The sequence below is a fragment of the Panthera onca genome, chromosome B4 (assembly GCF_046562875.1).
Source record: "Panthera onca isolate mPanOnc1 chromosome B4, mPanOnc1 haplotype 2, whole genome shotgun sequence".
NCBI lineage: Eukaryota > Metazoa > Chordata > Mammalia > Carnivora > Felidae > Panthera > Panthera onca.
In genome coordinates, this window is record NC_138345.1 from 107,112,520 (window position 1) to 107,133,327 (window position 20,808).

The 20,808-nt window shown below is 35.0% G+C and overlaps 1 protein-coding gene across 4 annotated transcripts in view; it reads right to left on the reverse strand.

Moving 5' to 3' along the window:
- Positions 1-14,298: 14,298 nt before the first annotated feature.
- Positions 14,299-20,808, reverse strand: part of TSPAN19 (tetraspanin 19) — a 34,613-nt gene continuing 28,103 nt past the window's right edge. For 3 of the 4 annotated variants that reach the window (XM_060656852.3, XM_078449639.2, XM_060656849.3), the window contains 3 exons: positions 19,033-19,176; positions 18,042-18,125; positions 14,299-16,469 (listed from right to left, as the gene is read on the reverse strand). In XM_060656852.3, the coding sequence (XP_060512835.3) occupies positions 16,401-16,469; positions 18,042-18,125; positions 19,033-19,176 (297 nt within the window). In that variant the 3' untranslated portion in view covers positions 14,299-16,400. The remainder of the gene's footprint in view (positions 16,470-18,041; positions 18,126-19,032; positions 19,177-20,808) is intronic. The other variant, XM_060656855.3, reaches the window with a different exon arrangement.

Here is a 20,808-nt window from a genome sequence, read left to right on the forward strand (position 1 = left end):
AATTTAAGAAGCAGTGTTAAAAATACCTTTGAACACATGAAATACTCCCCTAAAATCTTAGGAACAGGTTTTAAAACATGTAGAAAGCTGAAAGGTCACATACAAAATAATATTTCTACGGGGTACCTGTGTGTCTCAGTCAGTTAAATGCTCTACTTAGACTCAGGTCATGATCTCATGTTTCATGAATTCAAGACATGCATCAGGCTCTCTGTTGTCAGTGCAAAACCCACTTTGGATCCTCTGTCTCCCTCTCTCTCTGCCTCGCCCTTTCAAAAAATTGTTTCTATACTAAGCTTTAGCACTATCATACCTTTGTCATAATTTAAGCTTTTAAAATAATAATTCTAGGGGTGCCTGGGTGGCTCAGTCTGTTGGGTGGCTCAGGTCATGATCTCGTCGTCCGTGGGTTCAAGCCCTACTTCTGGCTCCATGCTGACAGCTCAGAGCCTGGAGCCTGCTTTGGATTCTGTGTCTCCTTCTCTCTCTGCTCCTCTCCCATTCTCACTCTGTCTCTGTCTTTCAAAAATGAATAAATGTTTAAAAAATAAAAATAAATAATAATAATAATTCTAGGGGCACCTGGGTGGCTCAGTCGGTTGAATGTACGACTTTGGCTCAGGTCATGATCTCACAGTTCATGAGCTCTAGCCCCGTGTCAGGCTCTGTGCTGACAGCTCAGAGCCTGGAGCCTGTTTTGGATTCTGTGTCTCCCTCCTTCTTTGCCCCTCCCCTGCTCACACTCTGTCTCTTTCTCTCTCTCAGAAATAAATAAACATTGAAAATAATTTAAGATAATAATTCTAATAAATGTATGTAACATGTAGAATTGCATAAAACTGGGATTTTAGCTCAGTGTTCAATTACATCCATTGAGATTACTTATTGCTGTTTTGGGTGTGAAACAGTGCTTATGTGTGCAATTTTTTCTTCTCATTTTTTCCAAACAAACCAGCTAAGACTTATGTAGAAGTGAGGAAAAAAATTGCAGGCACTAACGTTGGTCTCTATCTGAATTTGGCAAAGTTTAATCCATTTGAAATCCACAGGTTCTAAAATTGCTGAAAACCCGTAGCTATTTTGCCCACCTCGTTTACTCGTTCTGAAAACTGGGTTTGTGCACAGACAGATGACTTAAGGCTCAGAAAAAATATTTTGGAGTTTATTCTGTCACATATCTTTTAACGCCATACTGCATTTTTGCTCTCTGGGGTAATAAAAGCTTCATTTGGGGTTTCAGCCTGGGAAGTTCCACAGGTAGGGATGGCAAGAAGTTATTGTGGGCTTACAGAAGAAGAGATAGGAAATAATTCTCAAGGCCTTTTCAGTATTGATAGGAATCCTTAAAGAATGTGTTGTGTATGACATCATGCTCTTTTTCCTCTACTGAGATCAACGTGCCAAGAGAAACATAGCAAAAAACAAAAAACAAACAAACAAAAAAAGATAAAATGATGCAAAAGTACATGGACAGAGAAAAATGTAGTAGATAATTTGTGGGTGTTTTTTTTTCTGGTTGAGAAAAAATGCAAGCCCCCCTTTTCTCTCTAAACAAACAAACAAACAAACAAACAAACTGTGGTGCTTTTAAAAACCATGAGACTTCTGATCAACAGTTTCTAGCACTAATCCAGACCCTGAAGTTCTAATGTTTGGTAGAGTAAAACAGAGTAAGTTTAACCTTTTCCAAGTTTTTTAAAAGACTGCCATGTTTCTTTAGGACTTGGATGTTACGAATAATTTTATAGTTGACTTTTATTTTAATTTCTTGATCTTGGACTTTCCAACTTCCAGAACTGTGAGAAATAAATTTCTATTGTTTATAAGCCATCCAGTTTATGGTATTTTGTTGTAGCAGCTCAAATGGACTAAGAAATTGGATTAGGGCTCCACTCTTATGATCTCATTTAATCTTAGTTACTTCTCTAAAGGCCTTCTCTCCAAATGTAGTCACTAGGGATTAATGCTTAAATATATGAATTTTGTGAGGGGACATAATTCAGTCTGTAACAATGGCTAATATATATTAAATTTCTTTAACATTTTAGTTTTCCTTTTCTTTCAGGTTGAATAAATGGAAATATTGTTGGTTTTAATCCCTCTACTATTAGTAAATTGCCCTTAACTATGAACTAATTTTTTATAAAGGACTCTATGTGCTTCTGTTATTTGGTGAATTTTTGATATCTATCTATCTATTCATTCATTCATTCATTCATTCATTCCATTCTCTTTCCCCAATCCTATTTCTTTTTCTTTTTTTAAGTTTATTTATTTATTTTTGAGAGAGAGAGAGCACGAGCTGGGGAGGGGTAGAGATGGAGAGAGAGAATCAAGAGCAGACTCCGTGCTGTCAGTATGGAGCCTGATGTGGGGCTTGAACTCACGAACCATGAAATCATGACCTGAGCCGACCCCAAGAGTTGCACCCTTAACCAACTGAGCCACCCAGGCACACACCCCCCCCCCCCGTTCCCCAAATCCTATTTCCATCCATGTTGTTTGCAGTTGTTCATCCTTGAAAAAAAAACTTGTTATTTGTGAGCATCTAAATGCAGTTTACGTAAGTGGTATTGTGTTATATACCTCATTCTACTTCTTAATTTTTTAAGTTCAACATTGTATTTTTAAGTTCCACCCCTGATTCTCAATGGCATTGTTCTGCCTCCTAGGAACTACTTGGAAAACTGTGGCAACACTGTCATAATTGAGAGAACCATAGTGGTTTTTAGTAGGTAGGGTTCAAGGATGACAGATGCCATTATAATTTGAGGACAACCCACACAAAAAGGGTCCTATACTACTTTTGAATGTCCCATGTTTATAATTATCTGAACCAGAAAATAACTGAGTTTTTATATAAGCTTGAGATATTCTATGTAGTTTTTTTTTTTAATTTTTTTTTTAACATTTATTTATTTTTGAGACAGAGAGACAGACAGAGTATGAACGGGGGAGGGTCAGAGAGAAAGGGAGACACAGAATCTGAAACAGGCTCCAGGCTCTGAGCTGTCAGCACAAAGCCCGAGGCGGGGCTCGAACTCACTGGCTGCGAGATCATGACCTGAGCCCAAGTCGGACCTCAACCAACTGAGTCACTCAGGTGCCCCTATGTACTTTTAATATAAACTGATTATTATTATTATTATTATTTTTTAGGAATGCTACTGCCACATAAATCAAAGGATATCTGTAATTGTGTTGATTAGAATTTACCAAGATTTGGTCACCATTTTGTAAAATTCTCTCATGTCAGTGCTGTCCATGGTATTTGAGTTACCAATGCAACAAGCCTATCAGTATGTGTTTGTATCTATCACATTCACAGTAATTGCAAGCATCTGACTGCTTTGTTATGTCTTCTCTTGTGGTCATGCATAAACACTTTCATATTGAAATACGTATTATTTTTTCATAATAACTTTCCTGTCATTTCTTCTTTATTTTGTAATTAGGGAATAACATAATTTTCAAATAGTGTAGATGGATTTTCTTTCTTTCTTTCTTAGGTATCATGAACATTTTGTTACAAAAAGCGATATTGGGTCTGATAGGACTGCGAATCGTTTATTTAATGCATTATTTCAAACTGTTACATAGTACTCTAAGGTGTGCATCCACCATGTTTGCTTATCACCTCTCAAGTGATGGACACTAAGCTTGTCTCCCAACTCTCCAGAGACCCAATCCATGCTGAGATGAACATCTTGCTAATGTCCCCTTGTGCAGGCATGTGGGGGGAAAAAAAATATATATATATCATATTATTCTGGTCAAGACTATGTAATTCTAATTTTCATATCATCCTTTATGCCCCCTTTTTAAAAACAATTTTACATTTTCTTTGTAGAGCTTTTATGCATTCTGAATTATTTTATTTGAATCATAATTTGTAGTTATTTTTGTTATAAAGGGTATCTTTATTAGATTTTCTAATTCATTATTATTGGTGAAGCTGACAGTGCCCATTTTGCACCTAGAAAATTACCTCAACTATCTTATTCTAAAAGTATTGTCATCGGTTCTATTATTAAAAAAATTTTTTTTAACGTTTATTCATTTTTGAGAGATAAAGAGAGACAGAGTGTGGGCAGGGGAGGGGCAGAGAGAGAGGGAGACCCAGAATCCGAAGCAGGCTCCAGGCTCTGAGCTGTTAGCACAGAGCCTGATGCAGGGCTCAAACTCACAGGCCACAAGATCATGACCTGAGCTGAAGTCTGATGCTTAACTGACTGAGCCACCCAGACACCCCTGTTCTATTATTTTTTTAAGCAGGTGATCTATCTTCTGCAAATTATGAAAGTTTATCCCAACCCTTTCAATTGTTGCATTTCTGTTTGGCACCCAATAAACACTTTACATTTTAGATATTTTACTCCGTTGAGTTTCTTCTCCTTTTATTTCTCTGGGGCTATTTTCTGATGTTGGCACTTCTAGTTTTACCTTCTGTATTTCTCAGGTTTTTTCTCATATGATATTCTTCCCTGCTCCTTCTCCAGTTCCTCAATCTGAATTTTCCAATCCTCTGCTTCATTTTTCAGCAGCATGTATCTTGTTTTTTCCTCCATTGATTCTGTTTATTTCAAAGACTGTATTTTTTATACTTAATGTAATGTATCTTAACTTGGAATTTTAGGGGGATATTTTGTTCTAGTCTCAAGGTGTCCTTATCTTTTTTTTTGTCTCCTTAAGTTTACTACCAAGCTTATTTTAAATTCTCAATTTGTCTGTTCTGATAATACTTTCTCAGATGACAAATATTATTCAGCTTTTGTCTTATTTTTGCTTGTTTGTTTTCCTTCATATTGTAGTAACTGTTCTTTTTTGGTTTCTGGTTATTTTTGTCTGTGAGGTCATATTATTCAAGAAGACATCAGTTACTCTGTTTGGTAACAAATATAGGAAAGGGCCAAAAGCCAGGCCCTGGTCTGTGTCCACCCTGGTGAGTTTAATGAGATTAAAGTACATGACACCAAAAGTAGAATGCAAAGAACAACTGTTGTCCATTCCTAGTTCCTGATATTCCATACAGCAAATCTTTTATACTTCCTGATTTATCACCTTGGACAATCTCTTGTCTACGTCATTGCTTCCCATTTCAATGTAAAAGGGAAAATACTGATTATTTAAAGGAAATTTGCACATAGAAAAGAGCAGAACTAGTAATCAAAATGAGAAACCCAATCAGTGTGAAAAAAATAGAATCAAGAAGTAATAGTTCAAGAAGGAATTAGTGAGCTGGAATGCCAGATTGAGTAATTATTTCAGAGGTAGCAAGAAACAATAATGAAAAAATTTTGAAATTAGTTTTAAAAGCCCTGAAATACATGGAAGATATAAATAGAAATGTATGGGATATAGAATGGATAAATCACTTAGCTTATGAGCAGGCCAGCCAAGCACATCTAAACAAATATCAGAGTATACTTTAATTCACATGAAATTATAAAACTGCATTTCTTTGTAAAAAAAAAAAAAATGAACAAGAAAAAAAGAAAATTCCAAAGGTCAATGATAAATATAAAATGAAAGTCAAGAGGTCAAAAAAATGGATACTTTTTAAGCTAGAAAATTTAAGTTTAAAGAATGGCATATCAAATGCCACTTCATTTGGGTGAGATTCAAAGAACTGTTTCAGAGAGCATTTCTTTCCTTGCAAAAGATGTTCAGCAAAGAAAAGATAGAATTTTAGTGATATTTAAAGTGTGGTTAACTACCTATATGAGGCTACATTAAATTTTAAAAGAAATGCATGAGTTTTCACAAATAATTCCATGAGACAACAAGATGCTAAATTTACTTGTACTGCCACTGAACTTTACTGTAAGTTGGTTTGAAATTTTTAATTGCTTTTGAGTAGACAATTTAAACCATAAAGAACTGGCATGTTGCCATGGTAGCGTTTCTTCCCCAGCTGAAGAAGTTACAGAGAAGAAAAGATATAGGACAGAAAGTGTTTACACTGAAAACAACTGCATTTTGTAAATGCTTTTGTAAATGTCATATACGAAAGGAGATCTGTGAATCCTGGTTTCAAGTTACTAAAGACAGACTGATTCATCTTTGGGAAGGTATACCAAGTTGTTCTGTGAGACATGGGCCATTCAAGTTCAAAAATATTCTCTTCCCTGCATATTGGTAGTTCAATAAAAAAAAAAATGGTGGCCATGATAAACTTTTTGCTACTGGTTTCATCTGTGTTCCTTGAAATAGAGATATATCCAATTGAAGAACTCTCTCAGAAGGCAATTCAGAAGGATCAGCTCTATGATCAAGAATTATATGTTGGTTATTCATTCTGTACCCTGATTAATGCCCAAAATTTTGGAAATGCAATTGAAGCAAGATATAACTAAAGGGAAGGAGGGAATAAGGGTGAAAGTTGCAGGAAGAAATAAAGTGAAGTTAGTCAATAATCCAGAGGCAGGAAAAATGAAAGAAAGACATAAAAATAAGAAGGAAAGAAGTTTAAAAAATGGCATATCAAATGCCAGTAGGAAGTACAAAATAAAAAAGGAAGGAAAGAAGGAAGGAAGGGTGGGAGGGAGGGAAGGAGAGAAGAAGGAGGGAAGAAGGAGGGAAGGAAAGGAAAAAGAACATTGGGAAGTATCAAAATCCCTCTAATAAAAGAATGAATATAGCATTTGCAAGACAGTGGCTGAATGGAAATGTGTAGGCTACCTTCACAGCATCCATTGGTTTCCACAACACAAGACAACCATGACTTTTGTCATGGGGGAATTCACACTTTGCAGTTTTACTGAATTTTGTTTGGATAAGGTTAACTCGATGCCCAGTTTGAAGGGTAGAGTCTGATTGGCTTAAGTTAGTAATATATTCCATTCTCCACTGAACGAAGTGATTAATTCCAGGATGGGCAGATGATCCAATCTGAGCCAGTACTTACACATACTTTGAAGTTTCTAAAAAAGAAAAGCTCTTTTAACCTCCTAAAGTGCAATATGAAGACATGAGGTCTTTCTGCAGCCATCTTGGGACTACCAGGAAAAGGTTGAAGCTAACAGAAGCCACCAGTGGAAGCTGGGGATAAAGATAACCTCAGAGGAGATTGAACCAAGACATGGATTAAGTGATATTTCAACGTTGAACCAAAGCACACTAGAAGACAGAACTATGCAGAGACTTTTCAGTTGCAGGGGCAATTACATTCTTGATTTTCCCTAAGCCCTTTTGAACTGGATTTTCCAGTTTTTGCTTTTGGGACAGAATTCTGATAAAATTTCCTGTAATTCCAAAGTATTTCCTTTCCTTCAAGACAAATGGAGATAACTGAAGTAAATGAAACACAAAACGCTTGTTATATCCTTGGGTTCAGAATCCATGAAAATCTCTGGAACATGCATTTATGACCTCCCTTGTGCAAGGCACTAGAAAGGATATAAAAATGAAAAAGACAAAGCCTGTGACATTCAGAGCACAAAAATGAGCATGGGACTAGAATAGGTAACACATCATTAGCAATGAGGTAGAGATTTTATTTTTATCATTTACAAATAAGAATAAGTTTAATTTAATTTAAGAATTAAATTCAGGCACTGAATTTAAGTACTTGCCTCAGGATGTGCACTAAAACTACAGTGGGTGGCTGATGTCAGTCTTCTGTGACTGTCTCAGGTGACTTCAAGGAAGTATCAAAAACAGGAAGAACTGGAAAACCAGTTAAGCAGAGGCACGCAGGAAATAATTTTGAACACGCAGAAATGATAGATACATAATGTATAAAGAGAGCCTAAAGGTCTTTCTCCTATGTGGAAATCAGTAAACCTTAATTTTTACATCCAAATTATACCTTACAACTTACAAGTATTTAGAGAACTGCTGCAAGAATGTTTACCTCTCTTCCAATTTTGTATATATAATCCCCTGTGGCTAACAAGCTTTGGAGCAGTTCTTCAGAGCAGTCTGATAGACTGACTTCTGGGCTATAATCTTCAATATGACAATTAATAAAGCATTTACTAACTTGCTTTGAGGTTGACTTTCTTTCAGTCTGCAAAGAGGTGACAGAGCTGATGAGGAATGGAGCTGTGAAGCAAGGCACTTTGACGTACAATTGCCGGCCAGTCAATTGTAGTCAATATTATGTACTGTCTATATTAAATTCATAATCCACAATTCCATCTGTTTATTGATACGTCTATCACTAGTAATAACAGCGTAACCTTTGTTATAAAGAATTTGACTGGTTTTTGTCTCTGGTTCCTAAAAGGGGAACTAAATCCCAGGGATTTCCTCTGTGATAGGACTTCTTTGTGATGCATAGTGAGCCCTGATAGTTATACCAATGAGGTGACTCCTAATGGGCCTCTAGTTAGTTTTTGCTAACAAGATGATTTAAGATAGGGCACTAAAGAAAAACCAACCATGTGATTAAAAGCTTGAAGCTTGAGCCACATAATAGCCAAAGTCCTTGACCTCTAGGAATGAGAGGGAGGCTGCAGACCAAATTCAACCAGGCGGCCAATTATGTAATCAATTGTGCCTCTGTAATGAAACTGCAATACAAAATCTGGGCACCGGGTGCTTGGGTGGCTCAGTCTGTTGGGTGTCAGACTTTCGTTCAGGTCGTGACTTCACCGTTTGTGAGTTCCAGCCCCACATCTGGCTCGGTGCTGTCAACACAGCTTTGGATCTTCTGTCCTCCTCTTTCTCTGTTCCTCCCTCACTCATACTCTCTCAAAAGTAAATAAACATTAAAAAGAATAATTCTGGGTGCCAAAATCCTGTGGAACTTTCTATTTGGTGAATACAGTGATGTGCTGGTTGGGTGATTATACCCTGATTCACAGGGAGAGGACACAGATGCTCTCTGTTCCTTCCCAGATCTTACCCTCTGGGCTTTTTCCATTGACTGGTCTTCCTAATTTGTATCTTTCATAATAAAACTTAATCCAAAGTACAGTACTTTTGTGAGTTCTGTGAGTCATTCTAGCAAACTACCGAACCTGAAGGAGTCATGGGAACCTGCAAATTTATAGCCGTTCAGTCAGAAGTGTGGGTGGCCCCTGGTGATCCCTTAAGTGTGCTGGCATCTGAGGTAAGTTCAGTCTTTTGAGAGACTGTGCCCTTTAGCTTGTGGGGTCTTTGCTAAGTTTATGTGGCTAGTCCCACAATTGAATTACAGTATATTTGGTTAGTTTTAGACCAATTAGTTTGACATGGAATAATAACATAACACCATAGTGAAATTTCAGGGCTAAGAAAATACTGTACCTCAAATAGTTTAATGCGTTAGTATTTAAAGAAAACAATAAGTGTTCCTTAATCTTTTATTCAGTAAGGCATAGTCAGGGTTCCAGAAGACCTTGAGGGAATGTCTGGAAATTTTGAGAGATAATTTGATGAAAGATTTCTGAAGAGGGCTATATTTCAGCCACTTCTAAGTTGGAGCTAATGTTGTTCAAAGTTAATAGTTGGAGGAAGAGAGACAAACAAAGGAATTACAGTTTCACATGAAGGCAGCCAGACATGAATTCCCTTCTGCAACTCATTCTGTAATGGGGACAGAATACTTTCAAGGTATTTTGCTTACTGTCAAAGTTAGATGAGGTAGGTTGGGTGGGAAAGGAGCTTCTGATGCTCAAGTGATTATGTGATTCTAGAGACTATATGGAGTAGATCAGAGCTAAATTTCAAGTTATTTAATTCCTAACCCTGTGTTTTTTTCTGCCATAACATAGTGGTCTAGGAATTAAGACAGGCTTGTGCTAAAGTCATAAACAGGGAACATGTATTTACACATTGATTATTTATGATCATTTGTATAGTTACTGAAAGAGTACTTCCTCCCTTTTCCATTCCATAATACCCTGCACTCAATCTTACTCCCCATGAGAGAGGGACATTACCAGAAAACCACTAGGCATTGCCAGAAAGTACTGAGTGATGATTTGATGTCAGTGATCATGATTTTATAGTGTTCTGTGCCATTATAATATTTTCTCCGGCCAACTTCAATTACACTGAAGCCAGCATAGACTTGGGTTCTGAGATTAAGATAGAGACAAGAGTGATTGTAAAAAAAAGTTACTAATGAATTATGAATATGATGAAATAAAAAAGAAGGTGAGGACAGGAGGTGGCTGTGAATAGTGGGGACATGGGGGTATCAATAGTCTAGAGAACTGCAAAGGTAGAAGAATTGATTTTATGTGACACTTACAGGCAGAGTGGCTTCAAGTGTGGGGCAATGCCAAGATATTTTTCTAGTCTCACCTTAAGTCTTCTGAGTTCGGAGTGCCAAGAGGCCCAAGCACCCTAGCTTGTTGCCTTTAGGAGAAAAGATTTATAACTAGAAGTCAAGACTGATGGACCCCGAAGTAAAGACTAAAACTCAGTTTATTTTCAATATTTTTCAGACTTGAAAAGCAAACTTCTTAATTCTATGACTGTTTTGTTCACAATTAATTTTGAAGTTATTGGTAGTGTTTGATTTTCATGTAAAATTATTCTAGAGCTTTTAAAACAGTGCCCCCCTGAGGCATTTCTGAAATCAGGCCCGGAACCACTTATTTCATTTTACCTGCTGCTCCAAGAGGCAAGGAAGCCAGTTCAGTGACTTATCAATGAAACATACTCTTTTTTTCAACAAGTCCACCCTATCACCCTAGCTCCATGGTTCTTAGCTGGTAGCACACCATGTACATTCTTTTATAGCAATTAGGAAGCTATTAGAATATGTTCTTTACAGTAATTATGAAGACAGTATCATTTATTTATCTTATAAATACATAAATAATGTTCATTTACAGTGTGTTATGTAAAGTTTTACACACTCTACAAATGTTGAATTATTTAATCTTAACATAGTATTACCACTTTTTTATAGGTTTATTTTCTTATTATATGCATCCAAATAAGGAAACTGAGCTGCAGAAAGGAAAAATAATTTGCTCAAGGTTATAGCTAGTAACTGGCATGATTTGAGCCCAGAGCAGCTAATTCCAAAACCATATATTTTAACCACTCTACCTCTCTCAGTGGTCCTTAAAGACATTAGGTTTTTGTCAAAGGGAGAGTTGGAGGAGGCACTCAAGGTAAGGGAACAGAATGAATAAAGATAAAAACAGGAGTGAAAGAACTTATTTGAAAACTGCAGTATACTCAGACTGATTTAGTGACTTATTTTATAATGGTATAAAATAAAGCTGGCAATTAAAAATAGTTGTATACTAGTAATGATGTTAGCTGTCAGAATAAACATACAAAGCAAATAGTTTGGATGAAGGTAATACATTTCTGTGTATTGACAGCATCATTGCTGAATCTCTGGCCTCAAGTCCTTTGCTAAAATAGAATTCTCCTTTTCAGGGAGTGTGTTGATGTTCACCAAGACCGAGCTAGGTTCGGTGATTCAATAAATAGATTCACAGGACTCAGTATATAATTTTACCTATATCTAAGCTTTGTTACAGTGAAAGAATACAAAGCAAAATTATCAAAGGGAAAATGTGCATGGGACATAAGTATGGAGGAAACCAGGCACACATTTCCAGAGTCCCCTACCTGTGGAGTCACAAAGGACACAACTAATTCCTCCAGCATTGAATTGTGATGACACATGTGAAGTATTTTTTCTAGAGAAGCTCATCAGATGCTCAGCATTCAAGGTTTAAACTGGGGACTGGTCACATAGACACATTCTGCCTATCATGTATCCAAATTCTAGAATTCCAAAGGGAAAGCAGGTCTACAGCATAAACCACGTTGTTTACACAAACAATGAGCCACTCTTATCATTTAAATAAAGTTTTGTATCAGTGTAGGAAACCATTTATCAGCTGAGTCACCAGGTGCAAGCCAAGGGTAACCTTGCAAGCAGGAATTTCTGAGGATAGGCAGTCTCAGGCCTGTTATGTTAACTCTTTTTTTTTTTTTTTTTTTTTTTTGCACAAAGGGTCTCCACAAAAACGTTCTTTATAAGTAAAAGATATTGCTTTTTATTCTGAGGCTGAGATGTCAAGTGAAAGAGGCATCCATATTTTTTTTTAATAAATTCGTTTCTTTGATGTATGCTTGTGAAATGATGGAGACACTAACTCACAATGCTCAAAGCTGGCCTACAAGTAGACTGAGGCCTCAGACCGAGAAAAATATCTGCAAAACACCCTTGCACTTAAAAGTATAATGCAAGACATTCTTGCAAGTCTTGTAGAAGAGGGTGGCTCAAGTGGATTGGGCAAACCTTAGCTTATCCCCACCTCAAGAGTTTATGGAGTTGTGGTGGTAGAGGGCTTAATTAGACTTGGATGTTCTTTTTCATTCTTTGGGCAACACATGGGTCTCCCTGTAGAGGCCTAGGGAATGGGAGCGGCAATCCAGCAATGGCTGTGATATTGAGGCTCACGGATTCAATTTAGAGAAAATGAAGATAGGTGGTGTTTCTGAAAGACTGAATTTTCTGATGACAAATCTACATCTGGTAGAATGAAGAGAAATATCAGAGATATTATAGAAAAAAATTGGTTGGCTTTGAAATAGATTAAAACTGAAAGATGGAAAGATGATATTGGTAATTTTTTAACATGAATGAATATGTGATATGTAAATTTATAATATAAATATAAATGTATAATAAATTGGCATGATGGGATTCAGGGTTATCTGTTTCTTGTGTTTAGTAAGAATTTGTAATTAAATGCAGTTTCAGGCATCTAATAATAATTCAAGCAGATTGGATTTAAAAGATAAATTTTATACCTGAAAAAGCCAAACACCAATAGACATACAGATAAACACTAAACTCAGTATCCTCATATCATACAAACTTAAAAAATAACCTTCCCGATGTTGTGATTGTTTTGCTTATAGTTCACTTTGAGGTTGTTGGTAATGTTTGACAAACTTTGTTGTAGAATTATGCTAGATCTTTTAAAATATGTTGTATTTTTTAATACAGAAGAAATTTTCACAATCTCAATTGGTTTAAATTTGCAGTCCCTGTCATACTACATTTTGATTTACTGGTATTTAGAAACACTAGTAGTGTTATACTTAATATAGTATGAGGACTGCTGATTTTATTGTTAAATCTGATTCTGTTGTTTAAGTATTTCCTAATATTTCCCATTTTTTGAATCTTAATAGTAATAGCAATACCATTACAAAGTGAAAAAAATACCATTTTCTCCCGAATGAAATAAAATAAGTGATTAAGTAGTATGAATAAAGAAGATGTGGTATGTATGTATATATATATATATAAGAATATTACTCAGCCATTAAAGAATGAAATCTTGCCATTGGCAATGGCACGGATGGAACTAGAGTATATTATGCTAAGTGAAACAAGTATGAGCAAGACAAATACTGTATGATATCACTGATAGTTGGAATGTTTTAAAAGTTTTTTTTTTTTATTTTTATTTTTTATTTTGACAGAGAGATCACGCACACAAGAAAACTGGGGAGTGGCAGAGAGAGAGTGGGAGAGAAAATCCCACGCAGGTTCTTTGCTGTCAGCACATGGCCCAATGTGGACTTGAATACACGAACCATGACATTATGACCTAAGCTGAAATCAAGAGTCTGAGGCTTAGCTGAGTGAGCCACCCAGTCACCCTTTATATGTGGAATTTAAGAAACAAAACAGATGAGCATAGGGGAAGGGGGGGGGTGGGGACAAAGAAGGAGGCAAACCATAAGAGACTCTTAATTATAGAGAACAAACTAAGGATTGCTGGATGGGAGCTGGACAGGGGATGGGCTAAATGGGGGATGGGGATTAAGGAGGGCACTTGTGTGATGAGCACTGGGTGTTATATTGAAGTGATGAATCGTTAAATTCTACTCCTGAAACCAATATTACACTGTATGTTAACTAACTAGAATTTAAATAAAAACTTGAAACAAACAAAAATAATAATAATAAACAACCTACATTAAAATATCAGTTACAAAAATCTGATTTGCTCACATTTTAATGTGTCTAGACCTTAGAAAATTAATCATAAAATGACTGAGTTTTTCATGTAATATCTTCTAATTCCACTACGTATGATAATTTAAATCCTATTTACACACATATTAAACAAATTTTCATTTTCTTAAAATACTGTAGAGATCTTTACAGGCATTCTGTTGTCCAGTATCTCTCTGATACAAAATCTGCAACTGTAATGAACTATTAATTCAGGAAATCAGAAATTCTGTATCTTTCATTCCATAAATCTTTTCAGACATTCAGGAGAATTTCTTCTGTACTTGAATGCAATGAGTAATAAGCTTTAATATTTTTAAAATGATTACACATTCATTTCACATTACAAAGCTCTCGTACAAAATTACTTCCTTTTACTTTGTCCCAAAATATTCTGAATACTAGCAAAGGCTTAATCCCTATAATTTAATTTATCAAGGAGTAGCTTCTGCTCTCCCAGGTTTTATTGTTTGTATAGGGTTAAAATCCTACATGGCTCAATAAATATTTATAGATTTACTGGATATATGACATTATCTTCTTTCATCTAATGGGTGACTTCAAAAATACAAAGGGATACAGAAGAAAAATAAATAACAGAGGATAAACTATGATAAATAACAGGTGGTGTGAAATGTGTTTTTAAAATTTATTTTTTATTTTAATTAAGAACATTTTTTTTCCAGCCTTATATCATGGCAGCAAAAAGATTAGATTTTTGTGTTTTCCTTTTGCCAGGGACTCTTATGCTGAAGAATTACTCCTCTAAGATCAGAAAAATAAAACAAAGGTATAAAAATATTGCACAGATGTTGCAAACATTAAACAAACACTTAGGGCTGCCTGACAGTATTTCTGGTGCAATATTTTTTTAAAAATGTGTTTCAGTGAAAACCTTTTACAGGAGACTTTGCACTGCCAACATCTCTTATTCAGGTTCCTGGAGAAATGAAATGTGGGTAGCAGTGACTAATTAAACTAGCAGCTACTGTTTCCCAAACAAGTTTGGACAGATTATTTTTACGATGCGATGGCCAGATGAAATCAAAACCATTGAGTATAGTCAAAGTGAGACAATCTAAGAGGGCAACTGAGTTTTATCTGATAGCATACTGATTAACCTGACTTAATAAAGTCCAATGGCCTTTGGTGGCCACCTACATTGTCAAGTGCAGAGTGAGGCCTTGGAGTTGCAAAGAGGACTCAGTGACAGATGGTGACTACACTTACCCTGGTGAGCAATGAGTAATGTACAGAATTGTGGAATCACTATATTGTACACCTGAAACTAATATAACACTGTATGTTAACTATACTGGAATTAAAATAAATAAAAATGAAAACATTAAAAAAATAAAATATAAAACATTCCCAAAAGAATCTCTCTCAAAGAAGTGAAGGCATGTGCATTTACAGGTTGCTTTAGAGAAAATGGTTATTCTGTTTCTTTTTGCACTGCCTTGTAAAAAGTTCATAGGTCTCTGAAATATGAAATGTACTGAACAGATGGATGAAAAGACAAATGACTGAATTAGTAAATGACAGTGAGCCTTCCATAGGATTGAGAGCGATGCAGGATCTTCAGTTAATTTATCTTTTCTTGATTTCCTCAAGGTCAAGGTAGTCTTTTTGCTATAAAGAACAACAATGATATGGTAATGCCTTTCATTTGTATAGCACTTTTTATTTGTCAAAGGATTTTTTCTCCTGCTCTCACAATATCACTTTTAGGAAAATAGAACAGGTAGGCTATTTTTATAACCTTCAGAGAATTGTGCATGTAAGCCTGAACAAAATTTAAGGAAAAAGAAGAAAATGAGTAGCAAGTTGAGTATGGGAATTCAGTGATCATTTAGGACATTTATGCTACAGTTAAAAATTGTGATTTTAATATTTTATTACTGCCACTAAAGTATACCCAAATCTCTAAAATTTTATTATCCACTTGCAAGCATTAATCAGAAGACAGAAATAAATGGTTAATTCAGTACAGAGGTCAGTGACATGAAGATTTTCAATCTTTTTTTTTAAATTTCCCACAAATCAGTATCGTTTTCTTAAAATTTGCAAATGCAAGGTAGATATTATAATTGTTTACTTAATTAGTATTTTCTAAGCATCATATATGTATCTTTTCTATATAGGAAACTCAAAACACATAGTGATACTTCACATTTTGAATTCAGTGTATATAATGACATCCTTGAATTCAGAAAATAACTCAAGGTAAAGTTCTGAACTGCAGAATTTGATATTTTGAAAAACAAAATGAGAATTTCATGGAGTGATTTCTTATAATATTCCATAATTCTATGTTACATATAACCAATGACTTGAATAAGTTCTAAACTTAATTAATGTAATTCAATTTTTTTTTTTTTTTTTTTTTTGGAGTAAAAGAACACAATGTGGTTATTTTGAGAATTAGCTGGTTTCTTCTGGGTAAATTAAAGTCCAGAGATCACATTTTTGCATATACTCTATTCTTGATGTTTCTGAAGAAAGAAACAGTTAATGTGATTTGCAAAACCTAGAAGAAAAGGAAATGATAAGATATCAAAATAATAAATAAGAGTAATTCGCAAAGTTAAAACTTACAATACAATCCCCTACATGCATGTTTTATAGGGAAAGGATCAAAGAGTGGCCAAGTTTTGAAGTAAGGTACATATGGTTGCCAATAAGAAGTCTGCAAAGTGAGTCTTCTAGAGTAACCCAGGTGTCACCAAGTTCATTTATGAAGGGACTAACGAATAGACTTCAATTTTAATTACATGAGCTATCATTGGGCTAGGTGTCATGATGAACTGTGATCTGGTTTTTGTTCATCATATGTGTCATCAGTCCTACAAAACTGCTTCATTTTGGTGTAGAATCATTAAAGGTGGTGTGCAAAGAGTAGATGATAAAATGGACCACAGGTACTATCTCCCATTCAGTCTTGTCTTAAATACCCAAGCATGAACACAATGGGGAATAAACATTTTGAAAGAACATCATTAATGCATATAAAAATGTTTTAATCACCATTCTGAGACTATGGTTGTTACCAGTTGAAGAAAATTTATGGAACCTCGGGTCAATGCCTTTTTGGATCAGCATAAAATTAAATGCGGTATCCTATTCTGAACAAACCATGCATTATATATTCATTGCAGTGTTTTAGTCTACACTGTGATAATACATTCATTCTTCAGTTTTGTTAAATCCATAGCCTTAACCTGCTTTCATCAGTCTGCACTGAGACTGGAGAATGAAGTTCTGCTTCTGAGCCTCAAATCTGTAGTTGGCACCCTACAGGTCAGCAGGTCATGGAATGTGTCTGTTTTGCTTCCCATTGAATCTCTGACCATTAATACAGTACCTGACACACAGTAGATGTTCTCCCTCCTCCAAATTTATTGACTGACTGACTGAATGAATGAATGAATGAGTATATGAGTAACTAGTACATTTACTAATGTCAAACATTGGTCTAGATTTCCAGAGTCTGCCAACTTGAAGACTGCCCAATGTGGGCTCTCACTGTTGAGATATGAAGTATTTTATATATGTAAATATATATATAACATATATATATGTTATATATATAAATATATATAACATATATATAAAACATGTATATAAAACATATATGTGAAGTATATATATACTTATATATATTTATTATATAATACATATTTAATATATAAATTTATTATATATTTATATATTTATTATACAACACATAATAAATATATAGAATATGTTTATTATATATTATTATATATTTTATACATATATAAATACTTCATCTCTCTCTCTCTCTCTCTCTCTCTCTCTCTATATATATATATATATATATATATATATATATCACAAAGCAATGAAGTCACTACCTTCCAGGATGACCATTTATTAACAGGTCATCCAACCTGGCTGATTTAAGGGTATCACCCCCCTAGTTGGGACCCATACCTCTCTCGTATGTGAATAGTCTCAAGGTCCTGACTCCTTTTGTATAATTTGTCTGATTAGGACTCCAGCTGGTTTTTCTGCAGTTTGTTATGTATGTTTTATACTCAACTATTTTTTATCTTTAAACATATGAACAAAAGCTTACCTCTGAAGCCAAAAGTCCGAAGTTAATTCCAGTTAATGTTAAAGCATTAGCGTTATACCATGTGTTGATTTTATTTTCACAACCCTAATGAAAGAAAAGTTATTTAGACTTGGGAGAGGAAAATGGTCTTATATAGAATTCTATGACAAAGAAGAAGAAACATAATACAGTAATTCACAAACTCTAAAAAGTCATTGTCTAAGTGGAGACTAGACTTTTTAGTCCAGAGAACTTCCTCTCATAGCAGAACATCTCTGTTACTACTTTTTAAGTTGCTAAGATGTTGTGATGTAATTGAAATCAGAAATTTATTAAGTTTAGAAAGGGCTCTAATTTTTTGCACACTACTGTAATTCAGCAAGGTATGTACTATGACCGAAAATGATTATTTCCCAAATAGGAGAAGCTTAAAAAAAGCCATAATGCTCTATTTATCTGTGAATGAATTATGTAAATAAAAAATGTGTCTTACAATTAGAATAACATAAGTGTGTGAACTATATAAAATATTAGAAGTTCTTGGGATGGAAATCTTGTTGATCAGTATCCCATACCTGTAAGTAACAGACGAAACCCTGTTCTTGCTTCTACTACATTTATCTGAACACTTGTTCACTGCTGGGGTCCCCTCACTTCAGTTTTTGCCGATGCTCATACCTTCTTACTTTTGGTATTGTAGCTCCCTTACCAATCCTATATGCCAGAGATTGGCCAAAAGTGCCTCCCCTTTCTGCAGGGATTCAGTAAGGAGGGTTGGGGAGAAAGGTTGATGGTATCTCAAGTTCTAGGAGCACTTAAATAACATACTCTCAGAAAGTTAAAAATAATAATTATTCATTAATTATGAGTTCAGTTTCATAAAGTAGCTTAAGAACTTAATCACTGTAAATAACAGTGTTTGTATATAAAACTTTTGTTCAGCATTCTAAATTGACTTGCAAAAACAAAACAAAAAAAGGCACTGTAAACACTTGGAAAGCCTTATCTTTACCTCTAGGTAAGTTGCATTCAGTGGCTCATCACAAAACCACTTTCTTAATGTAGAATTTGTGCAAGAACATGGCACCTGTTCTGAATTTTCTTTATTTTTATTCTTTATCCAGTCTGTGTAATTGTACTGGCCACAACACTGCAACTAGAAAAGAAATCTATAAATTTTACTATAAAATATTCAAAAGGCAGTTAATTGTGATTCCCATGTACGTTAAATGTTTTTTTCTGAAAAAGCTATTAATTCATTCTGCATTGAAATGCAGTGAATTACAAATATAAGTATAGTTTTGTTTGTTTAATCCATTACTTTGTTACTGCTTTTGTTGATGTTAACCAGAACTAAAGATCTTTACAATATAAGTGGGCTATGTTTGGATGAAATTGTTAGGTCTGAATTTATCATAAAGGAACCCAGGATGGAAGGTATACCTGATTTACTGAAGCTACAAACTATGTTTGGGACTGAATACAGAAAAGGAAATCACTGTAGGCATATCTTTCTCTCTACCATAGCAGTAGCTATATTTTTTCTCCAGAATATGCTGCCATTTTTATTTAATTATACATAAAGAGATTCAGTGTTATTTTTACTCTCTTAGGACTAATATATTAACTTGCAATTTTGTATTGTGTGAAAATTTTCCACAGAGAGTCAAAAAAGATGAAAAGGCAAATAGCCATAGAAATGATAAAACATTGGAAAGATCTCATTTCCAATCCCATCAAGTTGAAGAGGGAAGATGTGAAAGAATCAACATATATATTTGTCACCTAGAATGTAAGACAGAGTTGAAGTGAATACTTCATTGTTTTCTAAACTTGTTGTTGAATGTTATAACATCAGTACTGCCTATGTCACAATATGTACCAACCATCATGGAAATGTTGAATGACTCAAATAATGCTTTAGAGTGTGAGTACTGAAAATGAGTTCAGTCAAATCTACATGTCTTGTTTCAATTATACTCAGGACTAGGAACTGTAAGCTTGATTCTCATTAATAATAGCAATGTCACACATAGAACTTTTTTCTTGTTTATCAGTTTATGACCATAGGAAGGTTTGGTTCTCTGCCATCAGTCCTAATGCAATCTAGAGAGGCAATACATGTACACATCATATGCATCAGGGGAAAAACAGTACGACTAAAAGCATTTATAGTTATATTTCAACTCTCCTAAAATGCCTTTCTATTATTACATATACTAAAAATAATAGCTATTTCTTTTTTTAAATTTTTTTATGTTTATTCATTTTTGAAAGACAGAGACACAATACAAGCAGGGAAGGGGTGGAGAGAGAGGTGGGGGGGTGGGTGTGGTGCACAGAATCTGAGGCAGGCTCCAGGCTCTAAGCTGTCAGCACAGAGCCCAACAGAGCGGGGCTCGAACTCACGAACCGTGAGATGATGACCTGAGCCACCCAGGCGCTCCAATGATAGTTATTTCTATGTGAGGCACCTACTATAGTAGTTAGAGTACAAAATCTAGTGCTACATTGTCTGGAATTGAATCATGTTTCTGCAACCCAATTAGCTCTATGACCCTGGGTAAGTTACCCAATTTCATAGTCCTTCATCTATAAAACGAGGATAATAGGTCTTACTTCATTGGGTTCAGAGGAGTAAATAAGTTAATACATATAAAGCACTTACAAAAAGTAAATACAAAAATCATTTTCTTTATCAAGCATTTACTAAGTTCCAGCTGGTGATCTATTCCTGTAAACCATCTGGGCAACCATACCCATTCCTGTACCCTGCCTAGAAATATTT